We start from the raw sequence: 24,072 nt of genomic DNA on the forward strand, positions 1-24,072 counted from the left end.
TATTTTAGTTTCTAATACTTTTAAGTTATTTTTTCTCAACTACTATTTCTGTTGTATTTGTTTACATCTATATTGATCTTATTACAATTGGCAGCAGGATAAACAGATTTTTGGTTTTTGTATGTAGTGTGAAATTGCTTGCTGACGGATGTAAATTACCAGTACATCAGTACAAGATTTACGATTACGTGTAAAAGAAACTTTCAATGAAATTGCGGTGCTCTCTTAGATATACACAATTTAAATTTTCCTTATAAATAATAATTATATAGGCCAATGAGCTGTATTCGTAACATTCTTAAAAAATGAGCTTAAAATAGTGTACTTTAATTTTTGTCAAACAATCGGAAGATTTGAAAAGTAAGTAATTGTATAAAATTATTTCGTGTTTAAGGGTGAAATTTTTTTACATATGTTGGAAAAGTTTAACTGCATTAATTTTGTGGAATCATATTCTTTTGCCAAAAGTCATTTTAAATGTTTGTATGTTTTTTTCCCCTAATTAAATTTCATAAATAATGACCTGTTAATATTATAATTCACTTAATTTTGCAGACTGCACTGTTTAAAGTTAAAATGAATTCTTTGTCAAACAATTGTTTAAAAATCTTTTCTTTCCTATTTTGGGCGTGAAGCTTTTTTCCCCATTATTTAACTAATTCTTTTAATTAATTTTTAGGTAACTTTTTCCATTTCAACAAAATGACAACTGAAAAGTTGACTTGTCCAGTAAGTTTCATGTCCCCGTTTTGATACTTTGTATTTAGTGTTTTGACTTTTGTTAATTTTTTTTTTAAATGCATTACAGAAATATTTTATACACTTTTCATCTTCTTAGGAATGTGGTTGTGCATGCAAGAAATGTTTAACTTCTGTTAGGTAAGTACTTAATGAATATTGTTTTTGTTTTGTTTTTTATGTATGCATAATTTTATGTGTTGTTTAATAAAATATTGCCCACAAAAAAAAATTCTTTTTTTTATACTTGTAGAGAACTGTTAGGATTTGTAAACATGTGTGATCATTTATAATAGAAGCAATGTTAGTGGCAAATTTTGCATGAATCAATGTTTTTCTCCCTTAATTAGCAATTTAAATTCTAACATTCTGTATTGAATCTAGTTTCTTTAAGAATGAAGGAATTTTTATCTATTTTTAATCTTGGATGCTGTAAATTAAATTGACATAAATATTGTAGAACCATTTTGATTACTTTTTTTTTTTTTTTTGTAATTATAATGACATGTATAAGGTTTAATTATTACGAATTTTTATGAAAATAAAAAAAATGAGAAAATTATGAAATAAAGGATATAATGTTTATCAGAACAAGATATTATTTAATACTATTTTACTAGCAAAAAAGTTCAATTATTTGTTTTAAAAAAATTTTTATTTTATTTTTCATGTTAATAAATGAAAAAAATCAAGTACAAATATATATTCTTTTTATTCATCAGTATTTAATAAGAACTTATATTTCTAGAACTTGGCCAAATATGTGTGATATACAAATGGGTGCTGATACGTAAGTTTGCTGTAATCAATTGTTTTTCTTAGAATTTATGTATATTTTGTATGATACTCAACTTTTAATATTTAAAATATTTTGATGTCAATTATTATTTACCTCTTATTATAAGAAAAATATTTTGTTCTAACTTATTATTATTTTTTTTTTTTTTCGTTTCATTTTTTATTAGAGAAAAAGGAAAATTACTGATTTTCTTAAATTCTTGCACTTATTAATTAGGATCTTTTGATTCGTGACTAAGTGTACTTTTCATATAAATGCTTAGGAAAAATAATCAAAAAATAAAAATTGATTTATTATTGAAAGTTGGTTCTCTTAAAATTTATTATGCTTGATCCTTATTTATAAAACTTGGTTTTAATACTTTTTTGATGTTTAAAAAATGAAAAATTAAATTACAGCTTATTTTTACAGAGAGATGTAACAACACCCTTGATATTTTTGTATGGATATACTTAAAGAATTGTAAAAACTGTACATTATGTAGGAAAACTTATTTATTTAAATAGATCTATAATATTTCAAAAATATTATCTTCAGTATCTTATCAATGACTACAAGGATGAAGACCAGGTGCCTTTATCTAGATTAAATCTTAATGAATATTTTTTTAAAAAAATTTAAATGACAAGTATCTCTATATCAAAGAAATTGTTCCAATGATGAAAAAATTTGCTGTGCAATCAAGTTGTAGTAAATATGAAAATAATGAACATTTTAGCTTACAGAAACATTTTAGCTTATTTTTAAATATTAGTGATATTTCTTGCAAAGATAAATCTAATAATGAAATTGATGGTGCTTTTTTGAATTTTAGCTTGACGATTTTCTTGTTAAAGTAATTATTATATATATATATATATAATATTGTAATTCTTATTAGATTCCAAATTTCTAATACATGTATAGTACTGAAAACAATATATTGCTTTTTTTGTTTTGTTTATAATAGCTATAAACTTTTTTAGATTGCATTTACATCAAGAGATTGAATCCCTTAAAAGGCAGCTAGTTGAAAGAGAATACCATATTTTACAAATGGAAACAAGTGTTCTTAATCATGCTGAACAATATCCCAATGGAGAGTGGGAACATCTGCAACAAGAACTTTTAATATGTAAAGATAAATATGAGAGGTACAGAGTATTCCCATGTTTTTATTTATTATTTTGTTAGTATTTTTCTTTTTGTCATTTTTTTGTTGTTCAGATATATCTTTGCAATTGTTTTTGTTTTTTTTTGTAGCATTCTTAAAATTTTTATCACTTTTGCTATTTTTTTTTTTTTTTAAATAAATGAATGAAGAAAGAATTTGTATTTCTTTTTGAATTCTTTAATAAGATGATGGTTTATAGTTTGCGAAAACTTGATTAAAATTGTTATTCATTATTGAAGGAATTTAAAATTGTCTTTTTGCAGCAAAGTATTCAAATTCAGTAACTGAAACTAATGTCTGATACAATGAGTTTACTTATTGGTGATGATTTTATAATTTTAAAGAAGTTGGCATTGAATCCATTTAGCTCAACTTATACTATTGCTGTTGTTTTTTGTAAACTAATAATTTGTTTTCCACTTTCTATGAAAAAAATTTATAAAGTTTTAGTTGTATTGAGAAATCAATTTATAATTTAGGCACTTGATTATTTTTTCTTTCCATTAGTTTCTACCTTAGATTTGTGTTTTTTAGTTGTATATTTTTTTTTTATGTGTTTGGCTTACTTTGCTGTTCTACAAAAATTTCTAGATTTATTTAAGTAATATATTTTCATCCTCATATTGCAACATGTTGAAATTATAGAAAGGTACTGTTGAGGATAATTTAACTTGAGTTTTCTGTAAAGGACATTTTGAATATAAATTTCAATAATTATTAAACATGGCTTCATTGGGTACAATTATTTAATGTTTGAAAAGGATCTATTTTTCATTTTCTTACTACCTTGTCACTTATCAAGACGCTGTGATTTTTAATTTCTGATTTTTACTTATAACAGATTTTACGTAATCAGTAAATTTGGTGCTTGTTTTAAGTACTTCTAGGTTTGTGTGTGTGTGCATGCGTGCGTGCAGGCCCAGGCATGAAAAAGATAATGTTAACTTTCTATTTGAAAGTCAAAATGATTGGGCTTTCTATTATGCGGACTTCAGTATCTGTTTGTTACAGATATCAGTAAAATTTATTCATTAGAGGAATTTTTTTATTAATCTTTAAAATATTTGGTTATTCTGCTATATAAACTACAAAATATGTATCATTTTGATATTGTAAGGACAGTAACTTTCAACCCGTGAAATGGAAGAGATAGTTGTATTTATGTTACATAAATAAGATATAATTTCTAGAATTTCGCTAATGAAGTGAGGGTGCAAGTTGGGAAGTTCAGTTCAGGATGCAATTTATTATAATGATCACATAACATTGCTTTTAATACTTTGATAATATACCATTTCAGAGAATTTTTCAGGGTCCTTTCAAACTTTTAGTACAGCTTACATGCTAGTAAATTTTTCGTCATTTGACACTGACCGAGCATGAATGATAAGCACTTGCCTACAGTGTAGAAAGGCAAAATTCAGTCCTTGGAACTAATTTTTTTTAATCATTTCAAATTCAATTTACAAATATTTTAATTAATGTGTTATTAATTTTTATGCAAAAGTAAATATTGATTCACATTATATTTGAATTATAATTAAAATTCAATTTTTAAACTAAAACAAATACAGTGATCACTGTTTAACATGATTGTATTAATGTTGTCATTCATTATATATTATTTGAATTCTTTTATCAAGAACTGACATATGTTCATATGACAGATGTACACAAAAATAATTGTATAGTGTGATCACTACATTATTTAATACTATCAGATTTAAAGGAATGAATTGATCACTCCTTAGTCTTCAACCAGTATTAACGATTGATTTCTTTTCCCAATCGTAAGGAAACATCTCCAAAGTCATTTTTTTTCCATAGGGTTCAGGCAAAATAATAGGGTTCACATTCTTTTGCCTGGACTATAACAATGAATACTAAAACCTGAATTTGTTTTAAATGGATATCTACACTGCCAGATTTGGTTTGAAATCTGTTGAACAGTTGTAAACCATCATTTCCATAAGATAGTTAAAGCAAAGTCAATTTTTTTAAAAATTGATTAACTGATTTTAATGTTAAAGACAAAATTAAAATTCTATAAAATTAATTTTAAAATTAAAAGTTAACTTAAAATTAGTCAATGCCCAGGCTCTGGATCAGTTGAAAATGTCATCTTTTTTGTAAAATTTTATAAACTTGTGAAGCTTTTTGTGAGTATGACCAAGAAATAAGTATTAATCTTTCCAACAAGAAAGAATGTGTTGAAGAAAATCTTTCAATAAAAGCCAAAATGAGCCGAGCATTTCATAATTTGAAGCATGCTATGCTACATTGTTCTACAAATTTTAAAAACAATAATAATAGTACAAAAAATATATAAGTGAATTGTTAAGGAATACATACCAGTAAAAAAAAACAATTAAAGATTATTTTAATTGTTATTTTTGAAGTAAATTATAGAATATTTTTTGTTGATGTGATAAATATGTAATTGATTTTAATTGAATGCTTAAAGTCCTGACTTCAATGATCAGAGAAAATAGATGTTAAGTTATTGAATAAAAGAAATATTTTTGAATTTAAATGAAAAAAAAATTTCTATTAGAAAGGGTAGAGTTTGGAGGAATGGGACAGTTGTATATGTATCTAAATTAAAGATTAAAATCTATTTCTAATTTCTCCATTAGAAAGAGTAACTATAGCCCCTTGCTTGATCCTAAATGTTATACTAACTATATTATTTGTGTTTAAAACAAAAAATATGATTTTCATGCCTCTAAAGTAAATACAAATTCTTATTTTTTCAATCTTATTATTTGTAAAATATAATGAGCTCAAATATATAGTGTTTATAAACTAACAGTCAAATTAAATTTAAATATGGCATGCTTTATGTGATAGGCATTTTAAAAGAAAATTCTGCAGAGGGAGAAATGGAACATGTTTGATTATATTTCAGTGTATTTTCTAAATATCTAACTATTCTAATGATTAAAGTTTTTAATTTTTTTAAGGTTTTTTAAAAAATTGGTTGTTGGTATGTTATAACACGATAGCAAATCGATGATTTTAAATTTATTAAAATATATATTAATGTACATTATTACATTATATAATACACTCATACACACACATATATATATATATATATGTATATGCATTACTATTATTATTATTATTCAATATTATAAAACAATGTACAAAAATAAAGCCAAGCTTCCATTTACCGAAAAAAAAGCATTTAATGAAATTTCAATCTTTTTCAAAAATTTACTTAAGAGCACCAGTGTCTCTAAACATGTTTTGTTGTTCTTTATTTTTGTGAATAATTGTATAATATTAAGTATGAATTCATACTGTAGATCATTCTGTATCATTTCACATAAAAAAAAAATCTAGCTAAAATCATCCTTACCATTTAATTTTGGTTAAGGAAAATTTTACTGAAAACATAATAAATATTAAATAATGAAGCAAAGTTCTAAAACTTTTGCCACTCTAAATTAAAAAGAATGAATAATTTTATCTTTTTCGTATAAAAATGCCACAAACATCAAAGAAGACTGTGTGTTTTTTGCTGTTATTGTTTTTTTTAAAAATAAATTAAAGAATATACTATTAGATTTTTATAAATTGCACTCATAATAAATAAATAAGTAAATGCACTCTAATGAAGTAAAAAAATATATATGAAATCTGTCCCACTCTTCTCAACTCTCCCCTATAAAGAAATAGTGCTCTTGTGAACTGTCCCATGTATTAATTATCCAAAATGTATTATGTATTTTGACATGTCAGATAAGGTTTGATCAAATGTTTTCATGATAATGTCTTCAATGTTTTTATTTATTTTTATTTTTTTAGTTCCTGCATGTAATTTGGAAATTAATAAATGTAGATTAAATATGTATAATTAGTGAATAAAAAAATTATGATACAATTAATTGTTGATATTGTCCATCATTAAAATAACATATTTATTTTACTGTTAAAAATTAAATTTTAATTATAATTCATGTGAATGAATATTTATTTTTACATAATTAATTATAATATACTAATTTAAGAATATTTGTAAATTGCTAATATAATTTAAAATTTTCTAAAAATCTGCTTCAAGGATCAAATTCTGATCTCCTGGTTGGTAGGTGAATAATAGATCAACCATGCTATTTCAGCACCAAACAACCAGACGCCCGTACATGCTCTGATCTATGCTGGAGACTCCAATTGCATCCCTAGATGTCTCGCAACGTTCTCCCATAGCAACATAGGCAAATATGTTAGTTACGTTGTTGCGCCATTTCGTACTTTTTCATTTAAACACCCCTTGAAAATATATATATAATATTCAAGTTATAAATACTACTTATTATTTCAATAAGTTATTTTTGTAATTTAAAAGATGTTTATACTTTGTAGATTGTTTGAGAGTCACAAAAAGCTACAAAAAGTAAATCAAGGTTTAGAAGACAAGCTTCTAAAACTAGTAAGTTTTATCTCTGCAATCTTAGCATATAAGAAACAAAACATGTATTAAAATGGCATTTTTATTCAACGTTTTGCTAAATTTTTACTAGCTAAATTGTCGATCATGAATTATCTTCATATTAAAGATAGAATTTGGTTTCTTAATAAATGTCTGAAATATTAAAAAGATTTTTTAAAAATTTAAACATAATTTTTATTTTATAATTATTTTCACATAGTTATACATGCTTGTTTATTTTTTTTCACCAGGTCGATAAATTTGAAACAGAAAAAAATGCCCTTACAAAAGATGTTGCTGATCTTACTAATCGCCTTGTGGAGGCTCGCTTGTCCATAAATGATTTAGAAGAGCAAAATGTATGCAAATTCGTTATTTTCAATCATTTTTTGTAGATATTTATTTTTAATGTGGTTTCTCATATAGAAACGTTTTTCTTAATATCTGCAATTATTAAACTATTAAACATTTCTTAAATAAAAATTGATATTTGATCTATTTTCTCCTATATTGCTGTTTCCCTGAATGAATTCATAATGAACTGAATGAATGAATTCATGAATGTACAAAGCATATTTAAAATTAACAGTATTTGAAATTCTTTTTCAGAAGTAATTATCAAAACCCTTTGGTTATAATATAAAAAATAAATTACATATTTTTAATATTGATATTTAAAAATAAATATTTCCAAACCCATATGAAAAATTAAATCAAATCTTCATTAAAATTTCAAGCAGTAGGACTTCTTTGTATATCTTATAAAACTGAATGAATGATACCCAAGATGAGAATTCAAAAATGACAAAAAGAATTTATATGAAGTATTCCAGTAGTATACAATATCTGCAGTTATAAATTCCAAAATGTAAAAAGCAAGATGAATGAAATTTGGAGCATTATTTTACTGTACAAAATTCTAGATGCTTATATTGTGACAATATATTTATTATATTGGTTTCAAATTTTTAACCATATCCATCTTGGAGTGATCATCTGTATTAACATTATCTGTATTATCTATTTTAAAAATGCAGTGATTTGGATACATGAAATTTCATATGTTGTTTTATGGGCGAAATTGCATATCTGTATTAAGATTTGGACTCATTCATTGAAAAGAAAAACATTAAAAATCCATACTTGAATATATCCTCACTATACCAGAGTTGCCAGGTACCAGAAACATTGAAAAAACATGGTAAGTGAAAGGATAAAACAGAGTAAATTTTCCATAAAAACTAGGAAAATTTCAGTTTCGTAATTTTTTCTTTTGAAAAATGCTAACCTCTGAACATTGATCAAAGATCCTAGCCGTGGTACCAAAAATGGAGCAGCTGTATAATCACCCCTTTTTCTATTTCTTTCCCTTTTCTTCAGTCTAATTTCAATTTCAGCTATAATTGTTTTCTTTTCACGAGATTCCTAAGTTGCAACTAATGGAGATGCACGAGCCTTCTATAACTGCATGAGATAATAGTATATATTTCTTGGAAAGAATAGCAATATTGAATCTACAGAAGCACCTCACTAGTGTTTAGTCACTCGCATCAGCATATTGAATAATTTGTTTATTATTTAAGAAATTGTGAGCTTATTCATAATAGATTAGAGAATTTTGTAAAACAATGAGCTGCTCAGAAACTGTATTTAATACAGATTTGATAGATAAAAATACAAATCCTGATTTTGTTGAATGGGATAGAGAAGTTCTACAAAATCCGTTATCTGTGTATTGCTCCCTTTGTAAGATAAAAAAAGCTTATGGAAAAACAGGCAGGTATTAGTCATGCCAGTAGAAGAAAAGGTATAAAATTGCATGCCAGTTCAAAAAAGTCATAATTGATATTAGACATTGTATCTAAAAGAAATGCATGAGAAAAAGATACATGTAATCCAAAAACATCAAATTTGATGTCCGAAAATAAGCAGATTTCGAACTTTTCAAGAACAGTCATTTAAACTCAACTTTTATGAGCATTAAAACTTGTTGCATCACATTTGTCCTTTAATGCATTCGATAACGGAAATATTTTCACATTATTTTCACTAATGATGAAATAGTTAAACAATGTACTTTAGGTCGTACAAAAATTTCATACATTATTTGTTCAGATTAATTCCATTTTCCCAACATTCTTTTGAGAAATCTTTAAACAATTAAAAATTTAATATGCTGTGACGAAGCTTTGAATAGCATTTCACAAAAATAACAAATAGATCTTTTTGTAAGATATTGATTGTTAATAACCATAGAATCTTCACAAGATATTGGAATTCAATATTTTTAAAGCATACATACCACTGCCCACGAATTGTTGGAGAAATTTAAAGAAATTGCATAAAGTTTGGAAATACAGTTACTTATATAAATTAGTATGGATAAACTAAATGTAAATTTAAAATTTTAAAAATATATCAAAGAAAAACTTCTGTTCCAACATGACTGCAAAATTTTAGATCTAAGTATTTGTGGACTAATCCATTGTCCATTGAGCTTTTCAGTATGAACATGAATCTGCTGAAAGGAAAGTAGATTTTATTCTAAGAGCAATATATGGAATATTTAAAGATGATCCAGCTAGAGCGCTGTTTTCCTAGAAGTTACTGGTTCTTCTGAATTTTCTTTGAAGTTTTTTGTTCTTTTTACTGGGTAGAAAATATCAGTGTTTGCGAAAGTACTCTAAAGGTTTTTGAAAACATAAAGAAATACATAAATTTCAATTTAAAAAAAAAAAAAACTTTTACTGGATCTGCCACAAGTGATAATATTATAAATGTTAGGATAAATTGATTTTAAATTTTTGTTTTTCTTGTATACTGCTAATATTCTTTAAGGGCCGCAGTGACCTGGTGGTAAGGTCTCGGCTTCGGAACCAGAGGGTTCCAGGTTCGAGACCCGATTCCACCGAAGAACCGTTGTGTAAGGGGGTCTGTTGCACGTTAAATCCGTCCTGACCAAACGTCCTCCCGCTGGTGTGGTGTGGGGAGGGGGGTGCCAGCTCAGGTGTCGTCCTCATCATCTGACCATGGTTCAAAATTACGAGGTCTGTCCCACAATAGCTCTAGTGTTGCTTCAAACAGGACGTTAATATAACTAAACTAAACTAAACTAGCTAATATTCTTTAGACTTTTTTTAAAAAATCAGACATCTGAACCAATGATGCCTTTCTTATATGAAAATCTTTTCATTTTTGTTATACAATTAATGAAAAACATTGTCAAAAAAAAGCATAATCAAAGAAGCAAAAACATTAGATACTTATTTTTGATAGAGCTTTATAATCCAAGAAATCGAAGGCGGAGTTTATAGAATACTTGATTACTGGTGAAGCTACTGAAATTGGAAAAAGGTATTTTATTTTTATGCAGAATACTATAAAAAATATATGAATGCTTGTTCAAAAATTTTACTGTTTTGAAAATTGAACTTGTGTAAATCCACATCTATTGATTAACCTTACTATTTCCACCTATTAAAACTGTGGAGTATTATTATTCCATTATCACTAGCACATGAATGCTGTTCATGCAGTTTCTCTTATGTTGCATATACATACAGGAAAAATGTGTGTGTTTCAGAGTTGAGTGTCAACTTTATTATACTTATACTATATAAAACACTATATTTTGAGTTATAATGTACTAAAGATTGATGGGAAATGAGACTTGCCTTCACCTTGGAGGATATTTCTATTTTCACCTTTACTCCTCCTCTCCCATAATACACAATGTAGGGAAGTGTTATATTGTTTAGCTATATAAGAAAATTAAGGAAAGGGTATTTCTATTTTTTTTTTTTTTTTCATATTGAATGTGTTTCTGTTTAAATTATTTATCTTTTTCATAATAATTTGGCAGTTAACATTTAAGCACTGATGAAATTTTTGTAAAGTTTGTCCATTTCTAAACATTTTTTCCCCCCTATAAAATAATCAGATGTATAAAAATATCTTAAAAATCTTTTAGCTTGAAGTTTTGCTTTCTTGTTTTATTATGCTGAGTTTCTTATTGAATTTGAGATATTTTTAATTTAGTTATCTTTTGAAATGTTACATAATTATATACCAAGATATTACCTGAAAAAATATATTCTGTTTTGTTCATGTGGAACTTGAATGTTAAATGATCTTATTTTGGATCCTCAAATTTTTTATATATAAATGTGCATTTTGTATATAAATTCAACAAGCATCACAACATCCTGTTTAAAGTTGAAATTAATATTTTATGTGAAATAACAATAAATTAGGTAGATACATAGCATAATGAACATAATTGTATAATGCTTCAAAATTGGTATGAGTTAAATGCTTATGAAAATTTGAAGGTTTAAATGTATTTTGTTGAGGAGATATTAAGACTAAAATATGTATAAAGGATTGTATTTTCTTGAAAATTAATTTCATGTAAAATTGTCAGTTTAGAGATAAATTAATGTAACTGTCTTTTATGTCCTAAATGAAAAATGACTTGTTTTCTGTTAAAGGTACAATATCGAAATGATTGCAGCATAGCTATCCAATTACTCCAATGTAAACCATCGAATTTTGTTTCTCAAAAGCTAAGTTCAGTAAGTAAAATGATTTTTGAATTTAATTCTTTTCTAGGTTTTTATGAATAATGTTGTATTAAAAATTTGTAATTAATATGGCTTAAAAGCATTGTTATTTCACTTTTAAAAAATAATATTCATGATTTTGATTCCCAAGTTAAATGGAAAGAAAAATGTAGTATAATCACGTATTTTAACCAAAGGATATACGAGAGCAGGGTCGGCCATGTGGGGAATGCGGCGTGTGATATACACCAGGATCCCGCAACTGATGGGGACCCCATCGTGATTTAGAATTAAAATAATGTTTTAACAATAATAGCGTTTACACATACTGAAAGTATACAAGTTTGTTTCCAAGTGGCTGGCAGAGTGTCGACTGACTAGCCGCATTAATACCTATAAAAAGGGAGAAAAGTTCATTTATGAATAAGGAAATCTCTTTCAGACATGTTAAGAAAAAGTGGCACAACTTCTGGATGCAAGCGGCAGCTAGAAGTCAAGGCCGAGGCTGGATTCAAATGAACTTGTAAATCATCAGCTATTTATTTTTTTCTACATCTAATGTAATATTTTTTATACATGCATCTATGCATGTTTGTTTATATTAAGTTGTTTAAACAAAAAGTAAAACGAAGATAAATTAAACGATCAACTCCTAGCAATGCACATTGCATTACTGCTTCACCGGCCGCAACTGGAATGAAAAAAATTTAAGGAAGAAGTTTAAATGTAGCAGTCAATGGATTTGGAAATATATGAAGTTTACAGTATAAATTATAGTCTAGAGCAAGTGTGCAAAATATTGTTAATATAGGGTAAGTAGACACTTAGGTCACTTACCTATTTTATTAGGTAATAGTGTATATTATAGCATATAGTAATTTGATAATTTGTTCCATAAACTGCTGAATACTGTTAGGTGTAACCATGCCCATGCCAAAGATATATCCCTCTGGTTCTCAAAAAAGAAAATTATCAGAAAAAGAAAGAAGAAAAGCTAAACTCCAAGAAGTCACAAGTAGATCTATTTTCTTGGCTACGAAGTAATTCTGGTAAAGAAGTTGCTTCGACTTCCGAAGTTACAATTCAAACTTCAACTCAGGAAGAAAGTTCCAGGCAAAGTACACAGTCTGGCAATGAAACTGTGAAATTTGTTGAAGAACCGTGTGTTTATACAAAAATGATCAAATCAGAAAATGACGAAAATGACAATAACAAATATGATCAAGAGAGTATAAATGATCCTGGTTTATGGCCATATATTATAACTGATAAATTTAGAATGCTTTGTGTTAAAATCGGACCTGTACAACACGAAAGAGTTTTTGCTAAAAATAATGAAGTTAGATCATCTTTCACTTCATACTACTTTAAAAAAATGTCAAACTGTGAAATCCATCTTTGCAGCTGGTTAATTTATTCAAATTAACCAGCTGCGAAATTATTCAAATTAACCAGCAAGATCCTGCATTTTGTTTTTGTTGTATACTGTTTCCCGAAAGAAGAGCAAATGACCAAATTACACCGATATATAGGTGGCTATAATAACTGGAGAAAGCTGTCAACTGTAATCCAAGATCATGAGTGCTCTAGTTGTCATTTTAAGTCGTTTGTTGCTTGGAAAGAATTACTAAAAACAACTAAATTTATGTTTGACTGTTGATAAAACAAATCAAGTTAATATAAGTTAAGAAATGGCACAACTCAAATTACTATTTTAAAGAATTGTAGCCATAATTCTATTTTTAGCGTGTAATAATCTTCCACTTCGAGGAACCCACGAAATAATAAGCATGTCTAATAATGGAATTTTTTTAAAGTTTAATCGAATTATTAAGTAAATGTTACCCTGTGCTAATGGATATATAAACATAATAATAAATTCTAAAAATAGAATCGGGCTTCATTTAGAGCATAGGTCACAAGAACAAATTATTTCTGTGTTAGGAAATGAAGTCCTTAACAAAATTAAACACAATATAAAATCAGCCATAAACTATAATATCCAAATGAATTGTACTCCTTATATTTCACATAAGGAACAAGCTTTAATCATTATTAGGTATGTAAATTTTGAAGAGAAAAGATTAACTATAAATAAATCATTTATTAGGTTTATTGAAGTAACTGATGTGACTGGAGTAGAACTTGCAAAAACTCTGTTGGAAAAATTAAGTGAGCTTGATTTAGATATTATGATTTGCAAAGGCAAGCATAGACAACGGTAGCAACATGAAAGGCAAATATAAAGTTGTACAGTCTAGAATACTTTCTCTAAACCCACATACAATTTATGTGCCTTGGCTATCACACTTTAGTTTATTAATTTTGTGATTCAGCTTCCAGCAGTATATATTATAAAAAAAATTTGGGGCATATTCCAACGCTTATATTGTTTATTTTCTGCATCTACAAAAAGATGGGAAATTCTACAAATATTGAAACATTTCTCTTAAGCCATAATTTGACATTCATTGAGAAGCCAAAATAGATTTGGTTAAAGCAGTGTATACACAGTTTGAACAAACTTTTAATCCCTAAAACTATTAATGTAAGTAACGATAATACAGTGGTATCTGAAGTTAAAAGTTTATTGGAATGCACTACAAGAAATGCCATTTATTTTATGTTCAATAGTATGGTTTGCAATATTGTCCAAAATTAACACTATCAATAATCTATTTCAAACAGAAACAATTGTTCTTGATTCGACTTTCAATTTAATCAATAAAATTAAAACTGAAATCCAAAACTTAACACATTTTTAGATGAAGCAAAAGTACTTGCATGCAATTTGAATATTTCAGAAAAATGAATTGAAAAAAGAGATTATATTCCAAATTAGCAAAAGATGAAATTATAAAAAAAACCCGGTAGAGGAATTTAAGTGTTATTTTTTTAACACTGTAATTGATACTGTTATTGTACAAATAGAAGATAGATTTAAAAGTATACCAAATATTATTTCTGGTTTCAGATTAATCACTGATACAAAAACTTTAGAAAAACATGAATTAGAGAAATTTTCCAAGAACTTTGTAAAGTTTCATAAGAAAGATGTAGATGAAAACCTAATCCAGGAAATTAATTTGCTACGGGATTTGATTTTGAATGAAAGATATGTAAATAATGCATAAGACATATTGCAATAACATATTAAATAATAATTATAATAAATTATTTCTAAATGTGTCAACTGTGTTAAAACTTTTCTTTACGTTGTCAGTTACTATAGCAAGTGCTTAGTGCTATTTGAACAAATTAAAATTAATAAAGAATTATCTTCGGTCAAGCATGTGTTCAGAACACTTAAACGCACTTACTATATTAAGCATTAAAAAAGAAATTGCAAAAATTTTTAATTTTTTTAAAGTAATTGATGCATTAACAAAAAGAAATCGCGCATTAATAATATATGGGGTGTGTTTTTTTACTTCACAAAAAATTAGAACCCCAAATGGCTTCTTGCACCCAGGCACCTTCATAGAGAAGGCTGGCTCTGTACAAGAGAGAGAAGTCGTGATACAACCAAACATATTATAGAAAATTTTGAATTAGTTTGTAAATAAGAAGTAATGCCTTTATGAGTTTAATGACTTTTTTCAAAAGCAACTGAAGTTGACAGTACCTCAGATGTATTGACTATATTACTGATATAATTTCTTTTCATATTTTGGCTGTAGATAGAGATTTGTTGTATGAAGCTAACTGTGGAGCCTTATATATTTGGCTCTTTTTTATGGTGGTTGTATGTTTGAAATGTGATTCCACTGAAAATGTAAAATTATATATGACTCTAGTGCATATTGTAAAGATTAAAGATGAAAGGTATTTTGTTATAGTATGGCAACTAGGAAAGAGAGGTGATGGTTCTGGTATTCTTGCCATCTGATTGGATTTAAAATTCTGATGCTAGTCCTAAAATAGCTTTTGTATAACTTCACAATGGGTTGTAAACTTGACTGAATAATATTAATAAATATCTTTGATTTTTTTTTTAACACTGGACTTCATTATATTAATTATTGTTTGAATAAGATTAAATTCCATTTCAGCATGAAGATTACTTTTAAATACTCTAAGATTACATTAAGGACTACTTAATTGTTTGAAATGATTCATCGATCAGTAATTTTTTTATATTCAACTTCAATTGATTTTAATTATAGTTTAGTTCTATTTCTGTATACTTTTATATATATATACATAAGCATTATTTTATGTGAAGCAGAATGTAGTTTGAAGACAGTGAAGATACTTTTTTTCTTTTTAAATTCTTTTTAATCTATCGGGAAAGCATAATTATTTACAAGCAAAGACGTGGACAAGACGTCCGCCGCAGCGCAGTACAAAAGCCGAAGTGGGGAAGAAGGGACGAAATAAATTATCCCTCGCCTTATATAACCTTAGATTTTGATAGGGAAAATATTTCTTCATAGTGCTAATATATTAATAAGATTCTGATAGGGATTTCTGATGCATGTCAATCACATGTAAGGAAAACACAGGGATCTTTAAGAAAGAATGTGCTTACTGGACATATTTTATCCCTTCAAGCCGTGCGTGTGAAAGTAACTTCGTTTAGCCGATTTAGCAGTTTTATAAAGCTTATCTTGAATTAATTCAGTAGAGAAAGTGGAATTGGATCATGAAATAAAAGAATATTTTTAGAATGAAGTTACTATGGGCTAAATTAAGATAAAATCTTGGAAATTAATTAAATTGAAATTAAAAGTTTAAAATATCATTACATATATATATTTGGTGGATAATTTTTAATGCTAATGTAAATAGCATCAAGCTCATGTGATGGATAATATTGTAATTCACATCTTTAAGAGCTCATTTTATCTTAATTTATGGAGATTATTTAATCAGTAATAAAAACAAATGAGCAAGTATTCCGTGGTCAGTTTGCATTCCTTTCTTCAGATATGAAACTACCCAAAGTCTATCACTATTAATTTTTCACTCTCAATTATTTGAATACAATTATACATTTATGTTAACTGACTTCTACATACGAACAAATTTTAGTTTCTATTATTTTTTCTGGTTCTTATTACATAATTTTCCTTGCTGAATATTTTCTTTCCATCGTTATGAAATTTATGAGTGCATCAGCACTTAATGCTACTATTTCACTAAAGGATGTATATGTATAAGAGGCAATCAACAGCTGTTTCCTGATGCTACAGGAATTCTTAATTTAATGGGCTGAATGACATATTAATAAACTTCTGATTACTTATACTTTTTTACTATTTAGCCATGTCTGCATTTCAAATAGATAAAATAAGATTATTCTCTGTGCAATTCATTATCAGTAGAGAAAATATCCCAAAGGTTTCATCACTATGGCTATGGTAATTTTTTGTTTTAATATCAGTTTTAAATTCATGCATATAATTTATTTTCTAAAATAATTTTACTTTTAATTTCTTTAAAGGAATTTGTGTACCTGCCCTTAAAGAAATGTATTGCTTTTTAATTATCATACATATTGAAAAGTATCCAGTATATTCATAATATTTTTTATTATTTGCCTTTTAAAATTTGGATGTCTTGTTTAGGAGAGTGGGTCAACTGAATTATTGAGGGCAGATAGATATTTGAGGCATTTTGTTGTATTATTTTATTATTTTTTGTTGTATTGTAAAATGGTGTATAAAGCTAAAGCTTTCAAATCAAAATTATAATGCATAGTTTAGTGTAAGAAGTTGAAAACAAAAGTAACTCTATATTTTCCTTTATAGTTTCCTTCAGACCTTCAAGATAAAGTAAAACTCCACTTCAACCATCGAAACCAACGAGAGCTCCCAAACAGTCGTAGCAACCCTGAGTTGCGCACCATCAAAGTTCCTATCCCTACTTTCCCCCCAACTGCAATGGTTTATTCTGTAAACAATGTGCCTCGTACCTTGGACAATGAGCCAAACAATTCTGAAAACATTCCAGACTATGTTTCTGCAGCCATATTGGCCAAAGTGCTAGAAGAAAGGACTAAAGAACGACTTGATAAGCAAGAGACCTGCCGAATTTGCTGGTATAGGAGACATTCTTTGGACCATCGGGACAAATCAACTCAAACTTGCTGGCCACCAGTAGCTCTAGACATTCAAAGTTCCAATCACATTGCACCAATCCATTTAAGGGATAGAAGTGAATCGTCATCTAGCTTAGAATCCTATGGATCCCGAATAAGAAATGGCTCAGCTACAAGTACAGAAACAGTTATATAGACTAGTACTGTGAGAATTGCAGCATGATTAACACTGTGTGCATTAGTAACTGGTTATAGATGTATGCTCCAAATGATTAGATGCTTCATAAAATATTTTATATTTTGCATATGGAATGCTTGAATTTTGATCTCATTCCTGAAATTAGGTAACTAATATTGAAAAAATCTGCATGTCTTTAATAGAAATGAATATATATATTAGATAAGCATACTGTTTCTTATAATTAAAGTGAAACTTTATTTTAATCCTTGTAGGCAAAAGCTTAATTTATTTAACTGATTCATTACTTAAATAGATATCTATACATAATTAAATTTATTTGAAATATTTTATTATTTTTGTAAGACTTTATAAAGACTTCTTATGTGTCTACAAATGTTGCTTTTATCAAAATAGGGTGTTTGTTACATGATGATTTTACAATTTGTTAGATAATCATTTTCCATCAAAAGATATATTTTATAACCATTTGCTGAAGCATTGACAGCAAAATCATCTGTGCTGAAACAGTTTAGAAATTATTTATTAATCACATACATGATGCTGAAAGAAATGAAATTTCAAATATGTATCTACAATTAGATGTGCCAGATGCATTTCCGTGCATTGAAATCAGTGTGCTATTTCTTCATGAATTTCTTCAGGGTTATCCTTTTCTTACACTGTAGTTTTCCCCTCTCTTAATGTGTATTTATTGCTCATTGTGAGAAAAAGGAGGAAAGATTCATGTGCTGTATACTGTTTTTGAGCTTACAGAAACATTTTATGACAGTTGAATCAGTTTTAAAATGTTGTTGGACAGAATTATTTTTTAATTTGTTATTATATATATAATATATCATTTAAATATATTTTCATGAATTAATTAGGATTAAATTCATTTAATCATAATGCATTAATAATACATTTTTCATTAATAAAGGATTAAATATTGACATTTCTTAGAAAGAAAGTTATAATAGGCTCACAAAATTGTAATTTCATTTTGCATTATTTGTTCCATTATAATATTTAAAGGCTATGAAATGTAGAATATTGTAAAATGGTTTTGCTTCAAAATTTCTAATAATTTTAAACGTTTTTTTTTTTTTGTAAATAGCATTTATTAGCAGAGGTTTAATTTGTATTCTGGTTTTCAAAAGTGACATTTTTTAATGCATTTAAAAAAATAGATAAAAATTTAGACTCTAGGTCTTTTGTTTGAGTTCAATTGCATGGCTGGTAATGAAAATTATATACCAATTGATTATAAAATTCAAATTATACAATGGAATTAGCAAAGCAGTTATTACAGTAATTATCACTGCAAAACACTTTTTAAATATAATTATGCATTTTCTGATTCGTATTATTAGTTCACATTTGGCATATGATAACATTTTCATGTTGCAGAACTGTATAATTGGTAAAAATACATAATTTTTAAATTCTTGTTCCACTTTATGGAACCATGTATCTCCATGATGGCTTTGTCTTTATTCAAATTCAGATGCTTCTAAAAAATGTATTCTGAGAATTATGAATCGGATGTATTATAGATAGGTGAATTTCCTTTAAAGATTTTGATTTTATGCATGCCAATAAATTTATCAGAAGAAAAACAGAAGGCTAAACTTTGATATACAGTCATTTGGCGACTTGCGAGGTTGGCAATTTTTCGGTGGCACTTTTGCTACCATTACGCTATTGCTGCTGTTCGCGGCGCCACATTTGGCCATTTCGCTAAAATTTGACGATAAGCTATTTTTTTGTTGAACATAACTGTATATCAAAACTGGTCCAAACAGAATTAAAAGTTTTGATAGAAGACTTTTTGAAGTTCAGTGATTTCATTGTGCAACTTTAAGATTTGAAACCAATGCATTCTTAGTGATTTAAATCAATATCATAATGCTATTATTGGAGGGAGAAAAAAATCTCATGCTCGTTGATATTAATCAAAATTTGTTTTATTTCAGATTTTGAAAATGATGCCTGTATGCATTTAATTCCTTTTGATTAATTTCTCCTATTGATGATAATGATATTCTAGCATATTGCTTTGCTCTTTCATTTTTGAAACAAATAAACCTATTTTTATTTGGAAATTTTTAGTCCAAATTCAAAATTGAAAAGCAGATAAGATTTTTTAAGAATCGTAATTTGTCTGCATAATTTTCAATATAAAGGGCTTAAAATAAGTCCTCAAGTAGATTTATAGGTAGAGGTATTTTGAATTGTTACGAATTTTATAATCTCCAATGGTAGCAACAATAAGAAAAGTTTTAAAAACACTAAACGGAAAGGGGGGAAAAAATTTTAAAAATTTCATTTGACTGCTAAATATATGTCTGTAATAAACTATCTTGATTAAAAATATTATCAATGTATAAGAGAATAAATTCGTGTGATTTTAGTAAATATGTATTGCACAGCAGTGAAATGGGTGATTTTGCTATTTAAGAAAAAGCAAATTCTGTGAAGATGAGTTGGTCCCATTTAGAAGAATAAAATTTGCCATTTATTTCAGTAAAAATGTATTACCATAATTAGTGAGATGGAATTGTGATTTTGACCAACACACATTTATAGTGATGGGCTTATTAAAAAATGGTATAGTTAGATGGCAGTGCAATATGCTTCTTAAAATTATTATTATTTTAGGCTAACTTCTACACATTATATCAAAATGTGATGTAATAATTTGGAGAAAGTGATAATATGTTCATTTTGAGAAATAGATATATAGGATACCATACTAGTAAATATATTATCTCTTTTTTTCAGAAATCTCATTTTTAAGCACTTGTACATTTTCTTATGTTACGTATATATATAAAAAGTATTTATTGTAAATTGAAATTATTGTGCTTTTGTCTTAAATATGTGTATTGTGATTAAGTTTGTATTACTGGCAAGACTTTTAAATTTCCCCATTTTACTGCTGTATATTGTAAAGGCATAAGAAACTTGACAGCATATTACTTATATAAAAATATTTCTTCACTATTTTTCAAAAAAAAAAAAAAAAAAAAACTTTAAGATTGTTTTACATTATTGGATATTCAATTTTTATTTCCAAAAGCTCCATGCTTAATATAATGAAATGCTCATTTTTTTTATAAAATTCTTTTAAATTTATTTAATTCAATTAACTATGAGATAATTTCAAATAAAATTTTAAAAATGTAACTAGTAATAAATGGGCATATGATGTACTTCATAGTGTTTAAGAATATAATACACAATTGCAATTATTGAACAAATGATTTTTATTTTTTAAAATAACCTTCCATTTTTAAGAGTACATTAATTTTTTATGAACTGAATAAATATTTTAAAATTATAGTAAAAGTGAGAAGAGTATTTGATATTTGAAAATAAATTTATAAACATTTTTTCATGAATTACAAATTTAATTAAACTTTCACATGCTATTTCTCATAATTTTGTATCAAAATACTAAGGAAAATACTGTGTGATAAGTTACAATTTTCTAGAATGGAGCTTAAATTATAAATTTTACTTCCTTAATTAAAAAATAATTGTAAATAATGATGAAATTTTAAAAAATTGTATTGTAATTATTTATGAAAAATCTATATATGGCAAATTAAATCATATGGATTTGCAATAAAAATATGAATTTGCATCAACGATTGCAGAATCATTTCATAAACAGCAGGCAGTGTAATTTAAATTTGAGCTTAATTATAGAAAAATAATTAAAAAACGTTTATACTTCCTATTGTGTGAAAGCATGTTTTATAATGTACAAAAGGTGAGATATAACTTTATGAGTATTAATTTGTTTTTAATTTATTATATATTTTATTCAATGAAGGCGCACAGATTATCTTATTTTCTTCATTGCATTGTTGTATGTAATAAGTGAGTGAATTTACAATTTATTTGTTTGAATTATTAAAAAATTCAGTTTCATTGTATTTGTTAAAAATATTATTGATGCCTTAATTAAAATATACAGAAATTTTGCTAGTAAAGTTTTTAAATATAATTGACTTGGTATTTTTATTTCTGTTATTTAAGTTTCTGACGAATCACAGTTTAATATTTTAATCACTTTTATTTATTTAATGTTTGTAAAGATAGAATTTTGTAATCAATTTGTTTTAATATTTTCATTAATTAATAACGAGATAAAACATTCATTACATTTTGATTTTGTACCATTAGTGCAGAATGATAATGAAATTTTAGGGAAAGATTTCAGGGTTCTGTTTAATAATGAATTTATAAATTAAAAACTAAGAAAATAGAAAATAATTAAAATGGCAAAATTTATAAATACACTAATAAAAGTGTTTTAAAACTTTTATATAAATTCTTCCTTATTTATCAGTTTTTTAATTAGTGAATTAAATATTTTGTTTAAATATTTTTAGCATATTAAAATATTCTATTAATGAAAAAAATTGCTTCATCATTTATTACTTCCATTATGAAATATATACTCAATGTGATTTAAATCTCTTAAAAGTTTATTGAAAAATCTTATGTAGTAAATATGCATTCATAAAATTCTCATTATTTAAAGCTTTTTGTGTTAATTAAATAGAACATATACTGTTATATATTAGATTGATTTATAAATTTAAATCAAGCCTTTTCCACTTCAAATAATGCTAAGAAAATATTTGACTGAATGGGCTTCTGTCTACATTCTCATGCTGATATTATATAATCAATTTTTTTAAAATTATTATTAAACAACTTTTTTTGCTTTATTTATTTTCAGTCTATTAATGATCAATCAGCGATGTTTAAAAAATAATCACATATAATATAACAGAATTGAACAAATTAAATTAAATTTTATCATCATAACATACATAATGTTCAAATATGGAACTAGGTGCATTAAAAGATGTTTATTTTTAATAGTTCTTATATAAGGGCCTTAATATATACATATCCATCCAGGTGCTTATTTTTCTATCTGGAGATCAGAATTTTCTTTCAACTAAGTTTCTGATTATATGAAAGTATTTTCTTTGTGATGTCTGATATTTTGCTTCTCATAAAGAAGTGCTGCCTCGTTGATGAAAATACCAATGAGTCCAGATGTCGACGTAAAAGGTTTTCCCTTAGTTATCAACAAACAAGTTTACCTCATATAATCAACACTTTCCTAAAGGAGTGATTATATGAGGTAAACTTATTCGTTTATTTGATTTTCATCTTTCTTTTATCAAGATAGGAAAAACTAGTTTTTCTTCAGAAATAATGATATGTTCACGGAAATTAAGCGAGTTTGTTAATAAGTGTCATTTCAACTCATTGATGCTTCTTTGCACATGGTTCTTTCTTTGTAGAACATTTGATGGTAATATTTCAAGATTATTAGTAGTAAATTATTTAACTATACTCTGTTTCACCCTAACTTGGCAGTAGTGTATATTCTAAGCATGCCGAATCGCAGTCGCTGTCAGGGGAACTGGGTTACTTTAAAGTACAAAGTTACTAGAAATGCAGATCGCTGGCGAAACTTTATCTCGCAAATTTTTCGCCAGATAGTAAATATTTATTTACTTTATTATATTATCACTTTATCGGAGATTTAATTGTTTCCTTATTTTCATTATTTTTTCAATATTATTGATACATTATTTTAATAAATCATTAATGTTATTTCATTTCGTTTCATCGTTTCTCAAAAGAAAACCCTAAATCTTTCAATATTCGGTAAAGCGTAGTTCGACTAATGTTTTTCGAAAAGATATCTGTATCATCGTTCACATCTTTTAAAACTTTATCTAATGTTGGGATCTCTTTTCTACGAAAATATGCATGGATTTTTCGTCAAATACAGGATAATGTAAAATCATCATATTTTACAAGACCTGAATGTTTACCTACTGAGCCTGGTCATTTCTTTCCAGGGGTACGAAACTTTATCGACAATTTGATTGATAGAATCTTGAGGGTTTCCTCGGAGTCGAGAATAAACGTTTAATATGTTTCTGCATGCTGCACTTTTTGTTGGTTTCACTCATCTTGAAGGTGTACGCAAAACAGTCGGTGATAACACTTTCTCTTTTTCAGAGATTTTAGAAGTGAATAAAAATAACGAACCGAATAAATATTCAACAATCAAAACTAATAACTACTAATGTGATTAATAGTATCAAAAATATCAG

At 26.6% G+C, this 24,072-nt stretch overlaps 1 protein-coding gene across 1 annotated transcript; it reads left to right on the top strand.

Moving 5' to 3' along the window:
* Nucleotides 1-84: 84 nt before the first annotated feature.
* Nucleotides 85-21,929, top strand: LOC129984190 (tight junction-associated protein 1-like). The gene is made up of 9 exons (XM_056094004.1): nt 85-360; nt 680-729; nt 839-879; nt 1,487-1,528; nt 2,503-2,670; nt 7,062-7,128; nt 7,380-7,487; nt 11,619-11,702; nt 17,444-21,929. The coding sequence occupies exons 2-9, from the start codon at nt 703-705 to the stop codon at nt 17,927-17,929; spliced, it is 1,023 nt and encodes a 340-aa protein (XP_055949979.1). The 5' UTR covers nt 85-360; nt 680-702; the 3' UTR covers nt 17,930-21,929.
* Nucleotides 21,930-24,072: the final 2,143 nt, after the last annotated feature.

Source organism: Argiope bruennichi, chromosome 9 (assembly GCF_947563725.1).
Source record: "Argiope bruennichi chromosome 9, qqArgBrue1.1, whole genome shotgun sequence".
Taxonomy (NCBI): Eukaryota; Metazoa; Arthropoda; class Arachnida; order Araneae; family Araneidae; genus Argiope; species Argiope bruennichi.

Excerpts from the sequence above, each read along its gene's own strand:
- LOC129984190 (XM_056094004.1), top strand. The coding sequence starts at position 703 with ATGACAACTGAAAAGTTGACTTGTCCA. Across the intron at positions 7,129-7,379 it reads AAGACAAGCTTCTAAAACTA|GTCGATAAATTTGAAACAGA; the intron begins GTAAGTTTTATC and ends TTTTTTCACCAG. Across the intron at positions 7,488-11,618 it reads ATGATTTAGAAGAGCAAAAT|GTACAATATCGAAATGATTG; the intron begins GTATGCAAATTC and ends TTTCTGTTAAAG.